Here is a 19,884-nt window from a genome sequence, read left to right on the forward strand (position 1 = left end):
TTATTTATTTATAAATTTCCAAAATTTTTTAGTATTATTATTTGTAATTGTAATGATTTTAATTTGTTGTAAAATTGAATGATGATCGAAAATTTCGAAATTAAAAGGTAGATTATTCCAATTCTTTATAATTATTAATTCCAAAGGTGGTAAAACATTTGAAGCAATTGGTTGTTTATATGATTTATCAAATGTTAAATATTTTAATGACTTTGGAAGTGAATCACTTTCTAAAATTTGGTCAAACTTTTCACCAAATTCAATATAACAAAGATTATTAGGTAACATATTCTTTGTTAATTTTTCATTATAATAATATCCAAATATTAATACTTTTAAATTTTTTGGAAAACTATTTGGTAATAATGGTTGATTAAATTTATGACTCATTATCAATGTTTCAATTGTTGAAGGTAGTTCATTTAAATTGATTGGTTCATTAAAATTTGGACTAAATGATAACTTTTTTAAATTACAAATAATGTTAACACCATTACCATATTCATTATTATTATTATTATTATTATTATTATTATTATTATTATTATTATTATTATATAATTGATTTATTTTTGGTAAATCTCTTAATGATCCTAAATATTTAAATGATTTAACATTTGATGGTATATTGAAAGGATAGAATAGAGTTGATGTATTGATTTCTAATTTTTTAATACTTGATGGTAAGAAATCACTAGAGACTAATAATTGTTTTGGACAATTTCTAAGTTTTAAAACTTGTGTTGAAGGTGGAATACAATTAATTGGTAACTCTTGATTATAATGATAACCAAATTCAAGTTTTATTAAAGATTGAGGTAAAACACCAACTTCAATTGGTTTATTGAAATTCCAACCTAATATAAGTGATTTCAATGATTTTGGAAGAACATCATGACCAATGGTTTGATTAAAAAGGTAACCAAATTGTAAATGTTCTAATGATTGAGGTAATGATCCAATCTCTAATTGATAATCGAATCTATATGAAAGTTTTAAAATTTTTAAACCTTCGGGTAACTGATTTGGTTCAATCTTTTGATTAAAATATAAACCCATAGTTAATGAAGTACATGATTGTGGTATACAACCAATTCTTAAACATTGGTCGAATGAGTCACCAAATATAATTGATGTCAATGATGATGGGAATGAATTTATTACTAATGGTTTATTAAATTTATTACCAAGTTCAATTTCTTCTACACTATTTGGTATTACACTCTTTCTAATTAATGAATCGAAATTATCATGAAAAATGATTCTCTTTACACCCATTGGTATCATATTTGGTTTAATCTCTCTATAATTAAAATAAAGTTCTTCTTCTTCTTTATAATAATTTTCAGATGATTTAGAAATATCAAGTTGAGGTCCTTGAATTGCTAAACCATCAATTATTACCCAACAATTTGAATTTGGTATTGATCCTTGAACTAATAATTTTTCAAATGGTGATGAATTAAAACAATAGTCCAATAAACTACCACCACCACTACCACCACTACCACCACTACCACCACCAATATTATTTATATTTTTTGTAGGGCTACATTGTTTATAATCATTATTATTATTATTATTATTACTTGAGAAAAATGATGATGATAATAAATTTTGATCTTTAAATTCCAATTTCTCTAATGTTATTGGTAAAACATTTGGTTTTATAATTTTATTGAAATTTGTACCTAATTTTAAAGATTTTAAATTATTTGTAATCCAATCTTTAGTTAACTCTTGATTAAATGATTTACCAAATTGAATATGTTCAATAGAGTTTGGTAAACCATAAATAGGTTTATTAAAATCATCACCAAATATTAATGATGTAACAGAGTTTGGTATTGAATTTGATAATATCGGTTGATTAAATTTACCAATGAATTGAATTTCTTTCAATGAATTACCAACTAAACAATTTGTAGGTATTGGATAATTGAATCTACCTGATAATACTAATTTTTCAATTGATGATGAATTTAATGATAAATTATTAAAGCTATTACTATTAAATTCTGATGAACAACCTAATTTAAATATTAAAGTTTTCAATCCTTTTGGTAAATAACTAGATGATAATGTACCAATAAATTTACATCCAAATATTAATGTTTCTACACTATCTGGTATGGAAATTATATTTGGTTCATCATTTAAAGATAAATTTAAATTCTTTATATTATTTGGTAAATTTTCTTTTTCAATTTTATTATTATAATTATTGTTATCATAATTATTATTATTATTGTTATTATTATTGGTATTATTATTACTATTATTATTATTATTAGGATTATAATTTGAATTTATAACATTATTAAATAAATTAAAATTATTTATAAAATCATTATTGTGAAAATGATAATTATAAAAATTACTATATTCTTGATTTGATATTAACCTATGTAAATTATTTAATAGTCTTATAAATTTGAAAAGTTGTTTATTAATGAAAATATTCCTAAATGCTTTATAAAATAATTTGCTCATATTTTCATCATAGTTTATTGTTTGGTCATTTTCTTTGTTGTCTATTTTTAATTTTTTGTGTAATGACATATTTTTTTTTTTTTTCTTTTTTGTAAAATAAAGAAAATGACTTTATTTAATTTTTGGTTTTTAATTATGAATGGATAATAAAAAAAAAAAAAAAAAAACAAAAAAAAAAAAATGTAGTGGCGAAAATAATAATTTTATGAAGATATATCTTTTTTTATATTTATGTGGTTGTAATTTCATATGTTTGAAATTTTTAATTTTTTAATTTTTTTTTGTATTTTTATTTTTTTTTTGTATTTTTTTATTTTTTTTGTATTTTTTTTTTAAAATCTAATTAAATAATCTTTTTTAAGTATTAAAAAAAAGATTTTTTTTTCACAGTTAAAATTTTTTATTTATTTTTTAAAAAAACAAAAAAAAAAAAAAAAAAAAAAAAAAAATAATTTATTTTTTAATAAAACAAAAAAAAAAAAAAAAAAACTAAAACGTTCTAAATTCACTTTTTTATTTATTTAATATGGTGGATGAAATTAAATTCTTAATGTCAAATTGGATGTTCGAAAAAATAAAATTTAAAAAAAAACAAATAAAATAATCCAAATTTAATCATTTGTTTTTTTGATTTTTATTTGATTTGATTTTATTTTATTTTATTTTATTTTATTTTATTTTATTTTATTTTATTTTATTTTATTTTATTTTATTGTTACTATAATCAGTTTGAGATTTAATTAATTTATTAAATTTGGAATTTGGAATATTCATTAAGTTTGAAGGAGTATCGAATTCTATTAATTGACCACTATCTATTACTGCTATTTTATTACAATCAATAATTGTTTCAAGTCTATGAGCAATTGTTAAGGTTGTACAATCTTTAAAGTTTTCTTGAATTGTTTGTTTGATTAATTGAGCTGTATGGTAATCAATTGAACTTGTGGCTTCGTCCATTAAAATGATTTTAAAATTTTTTAAAATCGTTCTACAAAGACATAATAATTGTTTTTGACCATATGAGAAACCATTATCACCATTCTCTTGTAGTGCTGTCTCTAATTTTAATGGCATTGAATTGATTGCATCCTTTAATTTAACTTTTTCAATTGATTCCCAAATTTCAAAATCAGTGAATTCATTGAATGGGTCAATGTTTGAACGAATTGTACCTGTGAAAATGAATGGATCTTGAGGTACAATACCTATTGATGATCTTAGTTTTTGTAATTGAACCTTTGATATATCAATACCATCAATTAATATTAAACCTTTTGAACATTCTACCATTCTAAATAATGATGAAGCGATAGTTGTTTTACCGGCGCCAGTTCTACCAACTATTCCAATCTTTTCGCTGGATTGAACTTTAAATGATAAATCTTTTAAATTTGGTTCTGAATTTGGTCGATATTTAATTTCCACATTTTTAAACTCTATAATACCTTTATTTGGCCAATTAACTAAATCACCATTTGAAATAGTTTTAAGACCATCACTATCAACTTGATTAGTACCAGTGGATATGAGTTTATTTCCTTCTTTTGGAATTTCAATATAACTTTGAATTCTTTGGAATGAGTTCATTTTAACTTCTAATTCAACGATTCTACGAACTCCCCAACTTAGATAACCATTTAAACTCAAAGCAGTTGTGACTGATAACGCAGCGAGTCCATTGTTTGATGTGAATAATGCAGCAGCTAATGAAGTAAAGAATACCATTATACAACCCATAACTTCTAATCTCATAGATATCCATCTATGAACTGCGAAACTATAAAAGATACAACCTAAATTAATATTGATATTATCAAACATTTCTTTAATAAATCTAGATTCTTGTTTATAAGTTCTAATTGTAAGTAAACCATTATAGCACTCTTGAAGTAATGAAAATACTGGCGATAATGTAATAGATTCCCATCTATTTAATTCTCTTGCTGATGGTCTATATAATCTTTGATAAATATAATAAATTATAAATAACAAAGTTAAAGGTATAATAATAATTGGAATAATGAAAACTATTGAAATTAAACCAATTGTTAATTCAGAGAAACATATTGAAACCTCTGATAATAGATCCAACATATGAATATCAATATCACTAGTATCTTTACTGAATCTATTTAAAATTCTACCTGATGGATTTGTATCAAAGAATCTACATGATGCATATGTTACTGATTTTAATAGTGCTGAATGTAAATTTTTACCAATTCCAAATGTTATACGACTTAATGAATATGTACGTATCATTAATAACGAAACAAAAATACCAATAATTAATAAATAGTAACCAATGTAAAATGAATCACTTTTGCCTTCAATTGATCTTTCTGTCCAAATTGCTAACCAAAAATCTGAAACTTTATAAACGGCTTGACCAATGAAAAATAATGAAATAGTGATGAAAAGTGTTACACCTGATGTTCCATAACTAAAGTATTTTTTATAAACATTAAATTCTACCTCTCCCTCATTTTTATCTTCTTTAACTAATAATTTTGCTTTCTCGATTAAATTTGGATCATTCTTATCACTAATAACATTATTAACATCAATAATTTCATTTTCGATTTCAATTTCATTTTTTATTAACTCTTCACTATCAGTTTCATTTTCAACATTTTTTTTAATTTCTTTTGTTTTTAAAATTGATTTAAAATCAATACCTTGAATACAATGATCGAATAAATGTGATGCGACTTCAGGATCTACAGCTGATAAAGGTTCATCAAAAATAAAACAATCTGAATTTGCATAAAGTGCACGTGCTAATGATATACGCTGTTTTTGACCTCCTGAAAGGTTAATACCACGTTCTCCAATCTCTGTTAAATCTAATCCTGCTAAATTTACTATATCTTTTGTTAATGCTGTTGATTCAATAACTTTTTTATATCTTTCTATATCAAATTCATTTCCAAATAGAATATTCTCTCTTAATGATGCACTTAATAAAAATGGTTGTTGACTTGTAAATGAAATATTATTTGGTACACCACTAACACTACCATTTAATTTATAAATTTCACCAATTAAACCACAAACTAAACTTGTTTTACCGCTACCAACAACACCACAAATCATAGTTAATTTACCTTTTGGTACTATTAAATTAATATCATTTAATTTATAATCAAAATTTTCATTTATTTTAATATTTTCTTCATTTTCCTCTTCCTCTTCTTCTTCATTTTCTTCCTCATCTTCGCTTTGATTAAATTCAAATAAATTATTATTTTCAGGTTCATTCCATTGAAATGTACAATTTTCAATTATAATATCATTATCATCATTATTGTTATTATTTTTATTATTATTATTATTATTATTATTATTATTGAAGTTAATATTTTGATTATTTTCTTTTGATTTTAAAGATTCAGAAGATTTTAAAAAATTTTGAATTCTTTTGACTGATGGCATTAAACCAATAGCTTTATAAATATCTTCAGGTAAATAAATTAAGGGTAATTTTAAATTTGCAAAAATGGTCATTGCTGTGAAAGTTACATCTAAACTCATTGTATTACCGGTTAATGAATAAGTTGCAAATGTTGATACTAATACTAAGGTTGCATTGGTTTCAATCATCATATGATCGAAAATCCAAAATAAAACTCTAAGAAATAAAAATTTTAATTCTTGTTTTCTTTGTTCTTCAATTTTATTTATAAATAAATTCTCCCATGCATACATTTTAAATGGTCTAATATTGGTTATTAATTCACTGGTTAAATTAGTTCTTGAATCTGAATATTCCAATGATTTCTCTAAATAATTACTAGATTTTGTACACAACATGGTGTTGATTGGTAATGCAATTACCATTACACCAAATCCAACTAAACCACTTGGACCAACTACATAACATAATAATCCCAATAATATAAGAATTTGAAGTGTATGTGATACAATATCTAAATAATAAGTCCAAAAGAATTCTGATATATTTTCAACATCAATTGACATAATATTCATAATTTTTCCAGATCTATATTTCTTTTTTGATACATTTGATAGTTTTAATGTTTTTTCAAATATCTTTGCTGTTAATGCGCCTCTAACATCAAAACTATTTTTCATACCAAACCAATAAAATAATTCTTGTGAAATTGATTGTCCTAATATACTGATACATAATAAACAACATAATAAAATTCCTTTTAAAATGGATTTTTCATTATCATTATCTGTTGATATATAATTTATTAAACTTTTATAAAAAAAAAAAAAAAAGTTAGTTCTTTTTTAATTTAAAAATAAATAAATATTAGATTAAATTAAATACATACAATTTTAAACAAATTGGTGATAAAAATATAAAAATTGTAATAAATATATTTGAAATTAATGCATATTTATTTTTTGGTAAAAAATTTTTATAAATATGTTTTATTAATGCATATTTTGAACCATTTGAAAAATTGATATCATCCAATAGTTTTGATGTGGTTTGGACTTTATTTAACTCTGGTAAATCATAAATATCGTTCATTTCTAATGATTCTTTGAAATAACCTTTCATTATTAATTTCGTTACCCAATTAAAACTAATTTTTGACCATTTTGATGAATTATCTTCTGGACATGCTTTATAAAAATTATTTGTTGAATTTGATGGTGAAGATGATGGTTCATTTTCATCTTCATCATCAAGCTTTTCATACAATAATGAAAATTTTTTTTTTATTTTTGTTTCGAAACTATTTATAAACATTTTTTTTTTTTTTTTTTTTTTTATTTTATTTTTTTTATTTTATTTTTTTTACTTTTTTTTTATTTACATTGCACGAAATTTAAAATAAAATTTTTATACCGAAGAGAATTGCAATAAAAAAAAAAAAAAAAAAAAAAATTAATTTGAGAAAAAAGTGGTAAAAGCAAAAATAAAAAAAATGGGTTATAATTTGTTTTTACCGAAGCAATTATTAGATAAAACCCTAAAATTTTTAATGTGCCTTATATGTTGTCGCAATAATTTAAAAACACAATAATTAGCTGTAATAATTTTTATTATTTTCTTTTAAAATTCACAACTAAACAGAAAAAAAAAACAACAAAAAATTGTATTATTTATTAAACAAATGCCCAATAAAAAAAAAAAAAAAAAAAAAAAAAAAAAAAAAAAAAAAAAAAAAAAAATATTACTCTTTATTTTTGAAAAGACAATTTTTTATTTTTCCTATTTATTTTTTATTAATTTTAATTTATTTGTTCATTTTTATTTTTTCTTTTATTTTTTTTTTTGTTTTTGGTTTCACAAATTTTAGATTTTCGAAAAAAAAAAAAAAAAATCCAATATTCTCCACTCAAAATATAAAATGATTTTACTAAAAGTTTACTTCTTCATAAGAATAAGTAAAGGATAAAAGAAAAAAAAAAAAAAATTATTCCAGTCAAGTGGATTTTGATTTAAATAAATTTCTAGAAAAGATTATTTTTTTTTTATTTATTTATTTGTTTTCATTATTTATTTGTTTATTATTGTTTTTTCATTGTTATTATAATCAGTTTGAGATTTAATTAATTTATTAAATTTGGAATTTGGAATATTCATTAAGTTTGAAGGAGTATCGAATTCTATTAATTGACCACTATCTATTACTGCTATTTTATTACAATCAATAATTGTTTCAAGTCTGTGAGCAATTGTTAAGGTTGTACAATCTTTAAAGTTTTCTTGAATTGTTTGTTTGATTAATTGAGCTGTATGGTAATCAATTGAACTTGTGGCTTCGTCCATTAAAATGATTTTAAAATTTTTTAAAATCGTTCTACAAAGGCATAATAATTGTTTTTGACCATATGAGAAACCATTATCACCATTCTCTTGTAGTGCTGTCTCTAATTTTAATGGCATTGAATTGATTGCATCCTTTAATTTAACTTTTTCAACTGATTCCCAAATTTCAAAATCAGTGAATTCATTGAATGGGTCAATGTTTGAACGAATTGTACCTGTGAAAATGAATGGATCTTGAGGTACAATACCTATTGATGATCTTAGTTTTTGTAATTGAACCTTTGATATATCAATACCATCAATTAATATTAAACCTTTTGAACATTCTACCATTCTAAATAATGATGAAGCGATAGTTGTTTTACCGGCACCAGTTCTACCAACTATTCCAATCTTTTCGCTGGATTGAACTTTAAATGATAAATCTTTTAAATTTGGTTCTGAATTTGGTCGATATTTAATTTCCACATTTTTAAACTCTATAATACCTTTATTTGGCCAATTAACTAAATCAGCATCCTTAATTGTATGATTATCAACTTCATTTGAGTTTGTTGATACGAGTTTATTTCCTTCTTTTGGAATTTCAATATAACTTTGAATTCTTTGGAATGAGTTCATTTTAACTTCTAAGTCAACGATTCTACGGATTCCCCAACTTAGATAACCATTTAAACTCAAAGCAGTTGTGACTGATAACGCAGCGAGTCCATTGTTTGAAATGAATAATGTTGCAATTAATGAGGTAAAAAATACCATTATCCAACCCATAACTTCCAATCTCATAGAAACCCATCTATGAACTGCGAAACTATAAAAAAAACAACCTAAATTAATATTGATATTGTCAAACATTTCTTTAATAAATCTAGATTCTTGTTTATAAGTTCTAATTGTAAGTAAACCATTATAGCACTCTTGAAGTAATGAAAAAATTGGGCTAACTGTAATAGATTCCCATCTATTTAATTCTCTTGCTGATGGTCTATATAATCTTTGAAGTATATAGTAGGCAATGGATAAAATAATTAATGGAATTACCATAATTGGAATAATGAAAACAATAGAAATTAAACCAATTGTTAATTCAGAGAAACACATTGAAACCTCGGTTAATATATCAAACATATGAATATCAATATCACTAGTATCTTTACTGAATCTATTTAAAATTCTACCTGATGGATTTGTATCAAAGAATCTACATGATGCATATGTTACTGATTTTAATAGTGCTGAATGTAAATTTTTACCAACGTTGAATGTAATACGACACAATAGTAAAATACGTATCATCAAGATTACAACAAAAGTACCAAAAATTAATAAATAGTAACCAATGTAAAATGAATCACTTTTGCCTTCAATTGATCTTTCTGTCCAAATTGTTAACCAAAAATCTGAAACTTTAAAAATGGCTTGACCAACGAAAAATAATGAAATAGTGATGAAAAGTGTTACACCTGATGATCCATAACTAAAGTATTTTTTATAAACATTAAATTCTACCTCTCCCTCATTTTTATCTTCTTTAACTAATAATTTTGCTTTCTCGATTAAATTTGGATCATTCTTATCACTAATAGCATTATTAACATCAATAATTTCATTTTCGATTTCAATTTCATTTTTTATTAACTCTTCACTATCAGTTTCATTTTCAACATTTTTTTTAATTTCTTTTGTTTTTAAAATTGATTTAAAATCAATACCTTTTTCATTTAATTCTTGATATGTACCTTGAATTAATTGACCATTCGAATTTAAAACTATAATATGATCTGCATATGGAATGAATTGAAGTTGATGAGTTACTAAAATTCGTGTTTTATTTCTCATTAATTCTCCTTGAATACAATGATCGAATAAATGTGATGCGACTTCAGGATCTACAGCTGATAAAGGTTCATCAAAAATAAAACAATCTGAATTTGCATAAAGTGCACGTGCTAATGATATACGCTGTTTTTGACCTCCTGAAAGGTTAATACCACGTTCTCCAATCTCTGTTAAATCCAATCCTGCTAAATTTACTATATCTTTTGTTAATGCTGTTGATTCAATAACTTTTTTATATCTTTCTATATCAAATTCATTTCCAAATAGAATATTCTCTCTTAATGATGCACTTAATAAAAATGGTTGTTGACTTGTAAATGAAATATTATTTGGTACACCACTAACACTACCATTTAATTTATAAATTTCACCAATTAAACCAAAAATTAAACTTGTTTTACCACTACCAACAACACCACAAATCATAGTTAATTTACCTTTTGGTACTATTAAATTAATATCCTTTAATTTATAATTAAATTCTTCATTATCATTTTCTTTTTTATTAATTGATTCATCTTGATTTTCTTCTTCTTCATTGTCACCATAATTTAATTCAAATATATTATTATTTTCAGGTTCATTCCATTGAAATGTACAATTTTCAACTATAATATCATTATCTTGGCCATGTTGATTATTATTTTCTTTTGTTGTTGTTATTTTTTGATTTTCATTTTTAAAATTTTTATTATATTTTAAAGATTCAGAAGATTTTAAAAAGTTTTGAACCCTTTTGACTGATGGTATTAAACCAATAGCTTTAAAAATATCATAAGGTAGACGAATTAAAGGCACTTCTAATTTTGAAAATATTGTCATTGCTGTGAAAGTTACATCTAAACTCATTGTATTACCGTTTAATGAATAAGTTGCAAATGTTGATACTAATACTAAGGTTGCATTGGTTTCAATCATCATATGATCAAGTATTGAGTAAAAAATACGTAGGAATATATTCTTTAATTCTTGTTTTCTTTGTCCATCAATTTTATTTATAAAGAAATTCTCCCATGCATACATTTTAAATGGTCTAATATTGGTTATTAATTCACTGGTTAAATTAGTTCTTGAATCTGAATATTCCAATGATTTCTCTAAATAATTACTAGATTTTGCGCATAACATTGCATTGATTGGTAATGCAATTACCATTACACCAAATCCAACTAAACCACTTGGACCAACTACATAACATAATAATCCCACTAAACTTAATATTTGGATGAAATGGGACACTATATTAATATGATGTGTCCAAAAGTATTCAGATATGTTTGCAACATCAATTGACATAATATTCATAATTTTTCCAGACTTGTATTCCTTTCTTGATGCATTTGATAATTTTAATGTTTTTTCAAATATCTTTGCTGCTAATGCACCTCTAACATCAAATCCATTTTTAATACCAAACCAATAAAATAATTCTTGTGAAATTGATTGTCCTAAAACACATAAACATAATAAACAACATAATAAAATTCCTTTTAAAATGGATTTTTCATTTTCATCTTGTATTGAAATATAATTTATTAAACTTTATTTTTTTTTTTTGAAATAAAATAAAATCAATTAATAAAATTGGAAATAATTGGAAAATAAATAAACTATATAATATACTTACAATTTTAAACAAATTGGTGATAAAAATGTAAAAATTATTATAAATAAATTTGAAACTAAAGCATATTTATTTTTTGGTAAAAATTTTTTATAAATATGTTTTATTAATGTATAATTAGAATTATTTGATAAATCTATATCTTCCAATAGTTTTGATGTGGTTTGGACTTTATTTAACTCTGGTAAATCATAAATATCGTTCATTTCTAATGACTCTTTTAAATAACCTTTCATTATTAATTTCGTTACCCAATTAAAACTAATTTTTGACCATTTTGATGAATTATCTTCTGGACATGTTTTATAAAAATTATTTGTTGAATTTGATGATGGTTCATTTTCATCTTCATTATCTTTTAGTTTTTCATAGGACGAAAAAAACTTTTTTAAAATTTTAGTGAACATTTTTTTTTGTTTTTTTTTTTTTTTTTTTTGTTTTGTTTTGTTTCTCACACAAACATGATCTAATTAAATAACTCGGCAACTCCAATATTTTGTTTAAAAGCAACTCCATTATTTAGTGATTTGTTCTTTATTTCTTAAAAAATTCTCTACTTTCATTTTTGAGAAAATATATTTAAAAGGTTCACCCTTATAGTATGTTCTTTTTTTTTAAAGTGGAGAAAAGAGAATGAAAGCTGTGTTTTTTTTTAGATTTTTTGGATTTTTCGTTTTAATTTTTTTTTTTTTAGTTCGTTTTTTTAGGGTTATCTTGATTTGGTTTTTTTTTTTTTTTTTTTTTTTTTTTTTTTAACGGAATTTTATTTTATGATTTATTTTATATAATTTTGTGTATTTTTGTGTGCTTTATTTATCTATACTAAATTCATATTAAAAATTAATAAATTTAAATTGTTATCAATTTTTTTTTTTTTTTTTTTTTTTTTTTTTTTTTTTGGGTCTAATTTGAATGTTATCATCAATATAAACATTATTTTTTATATAAAATATATTCACCCGTTGTTCTTCCAAAATAAAAAAATCATTACAAAAAATGGATGAAAAATAATTAAATTCTAAAAATAAAATTTTTGATTTAAAAAATAAAATAAAAAATTCAAAAAAACAGAATGATTACATTCATTTTTTTTAATTTTTATATCATTTTGTGTATTTTTGAGTGCTCTATTTATCTATACTTAATTCATATTAAGAATTAATAAATTTAAATTATTGTTTGAAAAAAAAAAAAAAAAATGAAAAATAAAATAAAAAAAAAAATGAAAATTTTTTTTTTTTTTTTTTTGGGTGCCCAGTTTGAATGTTTATCAATAATCTGTCCACAAATTATTTTTTTTTATTTTATCTATTTTTATTTTATAATAAAATAATATTTTTAAAAACAATATATGTTCTTTTTTTTTTTATTTTTTAATTATTAATTTTCATTTGATTTAATTGTTTGATATAAAAAGCCCATTGTTGAGATTGAGTCACCTAAACCAACAGTTTTTAAAGGAGATTTACAAACTAAAACTGGGGCTAAATGGAATTCATAACCAGAATCTTGCCAAGTTGTAACTGGTGAAGATGGATCGATAATGATTGATTTTGTAGCACCTGGAGTATAACGATAATCTACTTCCACTGATAATGGTAATAATAATTCAACAGAATTGAAACGACAAGCTTGAAAGGTGGCTTCGATTGAAGAGGCGGCTACTGAAGCTGAAGTTAATTTTGGAGACCATTGCGAATAGGATTTAGTGATAATCAAATGAAATGATAAATAGTGGAAATGAATTCTAGTTAATAAACGTTGTTTTGACATTGTTGGTATACCAAAATCACCCAAAATATTATCATCGACATTTCTATCGGCAGTGGTGGAGGTGGTGGTGGTGGTGGCATAATGAAATGAAATTTCCATAATATGAAGTAACGCATTTACAACCACATTAACAGAAGGTTCTTTAAAATCGTCCAAACTGAATTTCTTACCACCTGTTGAAACATAGATAAAGCCTAATTCCTGTTCGTTCAATCCGACAGAGTCAACGAATGGTATGATCTTTTTAGCCAATAAATTAATATAGGAAGGTGAAGCGATTGACGCCAATTCCAAATGAATTGGTACATTCAACGATGGATGATTTAAAAAGTTTGAAGGATTATTATTGTATGGGATTTGTTTCAATAGGTTGACCATATCATTTACACGTCTTTCTTGAGCCTCTTCGGTTAATAAATGTAAACCTGATAAGAGTAATAAATCTGGTTGTTTCTTTTCAATCTCTTGATGGAATGATTCCATTGTCATTAGATGTGAGTTTGTGTTATCTCTTGATATGATGAATCTATTGGAACGTGGTGGTGAGATTGAACCCCATCTACTCTGTTTATTGTATTCCATAATTAGATGAATCTCATCAAACTCTTCGCCATTCTCTGACTGATAACCAATGATTGACACTGATGGCGACAAGAGTTCCTTCAATTTCTTGCCAATGATACCGCCCAAATAAACCCTACAACCATCTGCCACCAATCTATTTGCCATTATACCTGCATTGCCACCGGTGTAGAATTGCTTTGATTCAGATTGCAATGCTGCTGCCAAAATCGCAGAAAAGGTATCTTCATTTTCAATCATACGTTCAGCTGCTGAACCACTCTTAAAATAATGTGAAAAGGTTTGTTCAAAATCATCCAATGATTTAATGACCTCTTTTGACATTGGTCTATTATGAATGGATGATTTCAATTTCAATTTATCCATTAATTCTATTGCATCAACCACTAAATCTAAATTTGTATTATATCCAACTGCTATTGTTTTATTCTTACATTCTTCGTTCCATTCTTTATATTTTGCTATATCTTTTAATCCATTTTCAATCTTTTTCATTGATTTTATATCATCAATTATATTTATATTTGTATTATTATTATCATTATTGTTATTTAAATTATTACTATTATTTCCGCTATCATATAATGGATTGATTCTAAGGTATATATAAAATATAACTAAACATATAAAAAACACAACTAATCCTCCAAATTTTAAATTACTTAATGGTCTCTCAACTAAAATCTTTGGTCTATTTGCTTTTTGTTCTATCTTTTTTAATTTTTTTTTACTGATCTCTGGTGATTGTGATGATTGTGATGTTGGACTACTATTACCAACTAATGGTGGTGAATTTTTTGTTTGTCTTTTACTCATATTTTAATTTATTTGTGTAAAAGAGATTTTAAAATAAAAATAAAAAAAAAATTTTCAAAATTAAAAATAAAAAAAATATTTTCATTTTTTTTTTTTTTTTTTTTTTTTTGTTTTTTATTTGTAATTTTTCTATTTTTTTATTATTTTTTTTTTTTTTTATTATTAAAAAAATGATTTAAATTATTTTTTTAATATGAATTTAGTATATAAAAATAGAACACTTAAAAATACACAAAATGATATAAAATATAAAAAAAATGAATGTAACCATTTTCTGTTTTTTGAATTTTTTTTTTTTTTTTTTTTTTTTTTGGAAAATTAATTTTTTTTGAATTTTTTTTTTTTTTTTAATTTTTTTTTTTTTTTTTATGATCATCAACCACTTCAACATTTTTAATTTAAAATTTTTTTTTTTCTTTTTTTTTTTTTTTTTTTTCAAATTAATTGTAAATAATAAAAAGTAAAAATAAATAAACAAACAAATAAAATTTTATAAATTTCACAATTCTAGTTAATAAACATTCACCACAACATAATATAAAATAAAATAAAATAAAAAAGATAAAAAATAAAAAATAATAAAAAAATGACAAAAACAGAAACTAAAGTAGAACCAAAAGCAGAGGTCAAACCAAAAGAAGATAATGTAGAAGTTATTGAAGATGATGAATTTGAAGAGTTTGAAGATAGTAAATATATATTAATACATTATTTATTTGTTTATTTATATTTTTATTAAATTAACAAACTAACAATATTTTATTATTATTATCATTATTATCATCATTATTATCATTGTCATTATTCTTTTATTCATAGATATGGCCGAAGGCGAAGATAACTCAAAAGAACAATGGGAAGATGATTGGGATACTGATAAAATTGATGACGATTTTTCAAAACAATTAAGGTACATATTATATTAAAACTTGATACTCTCAATACCATAATCATTATTCTAATACCTTTTTTTTTTTTAAAAAAAAAAATTTTAATATACACCCATACATATATTACAGAGCTGAAATTGAATCCCACTCAACCATGAAATCATAAATAGAAATAATAATAAAAAAAAATATAGGAATAAAAAAAAAATAAAAAAAATAAAAAAAAAAAGAAAAAACTAAAAAATATAAATTGTAAAAAAAAAAAAATACATATATATACATATACATTTATTTTAAATTATTATTATAATTTTTTTTTTTTTAATTATTTATTTATAATTAATTATCATTACTCCAAATTTTCCAAGTTTTATCAAATGAAGTTGATAAAATTTTTGAATTTGTTAAATCAATAGAAGTAACTTTTGATGAATGACCTTCAAATGTTGCTAATGGACTCCATGTATTTGGTGACCAAGTTTTAATTTTACCATCAAATGAACATGTTGCTAAATAATTTACACAACCAGGACTACTGTTGTTGTTGTTATTATTAGTTTGAGTAGATTGCTTTTGAAATTTAACACATGATACGATTGAATTATGAGCTAAAATTTGACAAGATTGTTCTTTCTTACGAATATCCCAAATGACTACAGTGTTGTCTTCAGAGGAAGAAGCCAATTGATAACCATTTGGTGACCAATCGACAGAGATCACTTGTTTAGAGTGACCTTGGAAATAGAGGATTGGACGACCACTTCTTAAATCCCAAATTCTAACCAATCCATCTTGAGAGCCTGTTGCAAGTAATGAACCATCCGATTGAATTGAAATACCCATCACTCCATCACTATGTCCCTCTTGATCCAATAAACATTTACCACCACTCTCCAAATCCCACAATCTCCAACTTTTATCATTACTACTTGTAGTTATATATCTACCACATGGATGAAATGAACATCTATTTACAACATCACTATGACCTTCTAATGATAATATTGGTTGTGTCTCAATACTAACAGTCGCATCATTATCTTCTTCTTCATTATCATTGTTATTATTATTATTATTATTATTATCATTATTTAATAAAGGCCATAACTTACAAGTTGAATCAGCAGAAGTTGTGGCAATATTAACTAAATTCTTTGTATGATTACCATCTATACCTGACAATGGATGATACGCAATACAACTTACTCTTTGTGAATGACCTGCTAGAATTTGTTTCTTTTGACCTGAAACACTCCAAACCTTTGAAACACCACTCCATGATCCAATTGCAACATTTTTACCATCAGGTGAAAATACACCCATACTCAATGGTCTGTCATCACCAATTTGACTAACTGATGAATAATAATTCTTTAATTCCTTAACTGTATATTCCATATCTTTTTCAAACTCTGTTTTAATTTTTACCATCATATTTAAATCATCACCATCGTCACCATCGTCATCATCATCATCATCCTCCTCCTCATCTATATTCATATTATCATTTTCAAGTTGTTGATGTAATCGTAATTTTTTTTGAATTCTTTTTTGTTGTTTTTCTTCAAATTGATTTTTTAAATTATCATTTTCTTTTTGTATTGATAATTCAATTTCTCTTTGTTTTTTTAAATGTAATAATCTTTGTTGTGATTTCTTTAATGAATAAATTGATATATTAATCCTAGCGGTTTTTAATTCCTCTGTGCCCTCTGTAAGGAAATTCTCTTCATCACTACCTTCTAACTGTTCTTGCTCTTCTTGTTCTTTTTTATTTGAAATTAATAATGGTGTGCCATCTATAATATTTCTTTCAATTAATATCTCTCTTAATCTCGATCTTCTATGTTCTGGCTTTTCACCAAATAATATAATTGGTTCTAATAATTCTCGAAGTTTTAATTTTACTAAATTATCAATTGTTGGTACTATAACTTGTTTTGCTCTTTTCTTTCTTTCATATTCATCCAAAACTTTTTGATGTTGTTCTTGTGATCTTTTTGTGTGTTTTGAAAATGGTAAAAATTCTGCTTGGTTCTCTTCATCACCACCACCACTACTACCAATACTGTTAATACTATCTTTTTTTTGTTTCAAATTTTCTTTTTTAATTGCTCCAAAATAAATTCTTTTATTATCCATATTTATATTATTATTTTTTTAATTTTATTTTTAAAGAAAATTTTTAGAACATACAAACTAAAAAAAAAAAAAAAAAATGAAAAAAGAAAAAAAAAAAAAAAAAAGATAAAAAATGATTTTTCATTGAACAATTTGACAGAATGGGAAATTTTAAAAAAAAAAATTAATAAAAAAAATTGACTAGTAAAAAAATAATTAAATAACTAAATAAATAAATAATTAAATAAATAATTAAATAAATAATTAAAATAATAAATTTAAAAAAAAAAAAATTTTGAAAAAATTTTGAAAAATGTTTAATTTTTAATAAAGAAATAAATGTTTATATTTATAAAAATATTTATTTATTTTATTTAATTTTTTTTTATTCATTGATTTTTTTTTTTTTTTTTTTTATTTTTATTTTATTTTATTTAATTTTTTTTTATTCTTTGATTTTTTTTTTTTTTACCTTTTTACTTTTTTTTTTTTTTTTTTTTTTTTTTAGTTTTTTAAATTTTTTTTTCAGCGATCATACACAGTGTATATAATAATATATTATATTATACATAGGGAATAATCCCGAAAAATAAAGAAAATTAAAAAAAAATAAAAAATAAAAAATAAAATAAAATAAAAAGTAAAAAAAAAAATAAACGAAAAAAAAAAAAAAAAAAAAAAAAAAAAAATTACGAAAAATTGTTTTTTTTATTTCTTTTTTTAAAAACTATAATTATCATCATTTGTACATACTAAATTCCTTTTAAAATTTTTTTTTTTTTTTTTTTTTATTATTATTATCATTAGCTCAACAAAAATAAAAAAAAAAAATAAAAAATAAAAAATAAAAAAATTAAAAAATAAAAAAAATAAAAAACAAAAAATAAAAAATAAAAAAATAAAAAAGTAAAAAATAAAAAAAATAAAAAAAAAAGGATAAAAATAAAAAATGCAACAACAATCAGAAATCTCAAAACAAGTCTTTATATCTCCAGATTTATCAGATAACTATAACAATAACAATAGCAATATCAATACCAATAACAACAATTCCATTAATGATTATGAAAACCAAAATAATGGCTTAGTGGTACCACAATCAAATCAAAATCAACAATACCAAGATGACCAAAATGATTCTTTTGATGATGACTCAATGGATGAAGGTGAAGAAAAAAGTAATTTAATTATTGATGAATCACAACAAAATTCTTTAAATAATAACAATAATAATAGTGAAAATAATAATATTAATAATAGTGAAAATAACAATATTAATAATAGTGAAAATAATATTCATAATAATAATAATAATAATAATAATAATAATAATAATAATAATAATAATAATAATAATAATAATAATAATAATAATAATAATAATAATAATAATAATAATAATAATAATAATACTATAAATAATAATAATAATAATAATAATATAAATAATAATATAAATAATAATAATAATAATTACAATAATAATAATATTAATAATAATAATAATATTAATAATAATAATAATAATAATAATGAAAATAATAATAATAATGAAAATAATAATAATAATAATGAGAATAATAATAAATTTATTGGTTCACCAATGGGTGAGCCACAAATTAATAATAATAATAATAATAATAATAATAATAATAATAATAATAATAATAATAATAATAATAATAATAATAATAAAAATAATAATAATAATAATAATAATAACAATAATAATAATAATAATAGAAAATTTGATGATCAACAAATTATTAAAGATCTTGAGAATCGTTTAAAAGAAGCAAAAAAAACTAATCAATTACTTGATGAAAAATGTAATCAACTTAAAAAAAATATAACCGAGAAGAATCATTTACTTTCAAGGTATATAAATACATTAAATAGTTCAGTTTTACAAAAAAAAACACTAAATAGAAATCGTTCAAGATCAAGATCACGTTCAAATTCAAGATCACATTCTAGATCACGTTCAA

The 19,884-nt window shown here is 22.4% G+C and overlaps 7 protein-coding genes across 7 annotated transcripts in view; 2 read left to right on the plus strand and 5 right to left on the minus strand.

Annotated features, from left to right (window-relative positions):
* DDB_G0287591 (FNIP repeat-containing protein) lies at positions 1–2,562 on the minus strand (the record flags this gene model as incomplete). Its single annotated transcript, XM_632047.1, has 1 exon — positions 1–2,562. One exon carries the CDS (start codon positions 2,560–2,562, stop codon positions 1–3), a length of 2,562 nt encoding a protein of 853 aa, XP_637139.1.
* Positions 2,563–3,192: 630 nt separating this feature from the next.
* abcC14 (ABC transporter C family protein) lies at positions 3,193–7,225 on the minus strand (the record flags this gene model as incomplete). The annotated part of the gene is made up of 2 exons (XM_632048.1): positions 3,193–6,721; positions 6,801–7,225. The coding sequence occupies 2 exons, from the start codon at positions 7,223–7,225 to the stop codon at positions 3,193–3,195; spliced, it is 3,954 nt and encodes a 1,317-aa protein (XP_637140.1).
* A 753-nt stretch (positions 7,226–7,978) lies between these two features.
* Positions 7,979–12,121, minus strand: abcC6 (ABC transporter C family protein; the record flags this gene model as incomplete). Its single annotated transcript, XM_632049.1, has 2 exons — positions 7,979–11,630; positions 11,718–12,121. The coding sequence occupies 2 exons, from the start codon at positions 12,119–12,121 to the stop codon at positions 7,979–7,981; spliced, it is 4,056 nt and encodes a 1,351-aa protein (XP_637141.1).
* A 973-nt stretch (positions 12,122–13,094) lies between these two features.
* glk (hypothetical protein) lies at positions 13,095–14,885 on the minus strand (the record flags this gene model as incomplete). The annotated part of the gene is made up of 1 exon (XM_632050.1): positions 13,095–14,885. The coding sequence occupies one exon, from the start codon at positions 14,883–14,885 to the stop codon at positions 13,095–13,097; it is 1,791 nt and encodes a 596-aa protein (XP_637142.1).
* Positions 14,886–15,471: 586 nt separating this feature from the next.
* Positions 15,472–15,941, plus strand: DDB_G0287633 (DSS1/SEM1 family protein; the record flags this gene model as incomplete). Its single annotated transcript, XM_632051.1, has 3 exons — positions 15,472–15,574; positions 15,705–15,795; positions 15,905–15,941. 3 exons carry the CDS (start codon positions 15,472–15,474, stop codon positions 15,939–15,941), a joined length of 231 nt encoding a protein of 76 aa, XP_637143.1.
* A 173-nt stretch (positions 15,942–16,114) lies between these two features.
* prpf4 (WD40 repeat-containing protein) lies at positions 16,115–17,917 on the minus strand (the record flags this gene model as incomplete). The annotated part of the gene is made up of 1 exon (XM_632052.1): positions 16,115–17,917. One exon carries the CDS (start codon positions 17,915–17,917, stop codon positions 16,115–16,117), a length of 1,803 nt encoding a protein of 600 aa, XP_637144.1.
* Positions 17,918–18,845: 928 nt separating this feature from the next.
* The window catches only part of mybD (myb domain-containing protein), a gene marked incomplete at both ends in the record, with an annotated part of 1,788 nt that continues 749 nt past the window's right edge, over positions 18,846–19,884 (plus strand). Inside the window, one exon of the mRNA XM_632053.1 lies at positions 18,846–19,884. This exon is cut by the window's right edge and continues 749 nt beyond it. Within this exon, the coding sequence (XP_637145.1) occupies positions 18,846–19,884 (1,039 nt within the window).

This window comes from Dictyostelium discoideum (genome assembly GCF_000004695.1).
Source record: "Dictyostelium discoideum AX4 chromosome 5 chromosome, whole genome shotgun sequence".
Taxonomy (NCBI): domain Eukaryota; phylum Evosea; class Eumycetozoa; order Dictyosteliales; family Dictyosteliaceae; genus Dictyostelium; species Dictyostelium discoideum.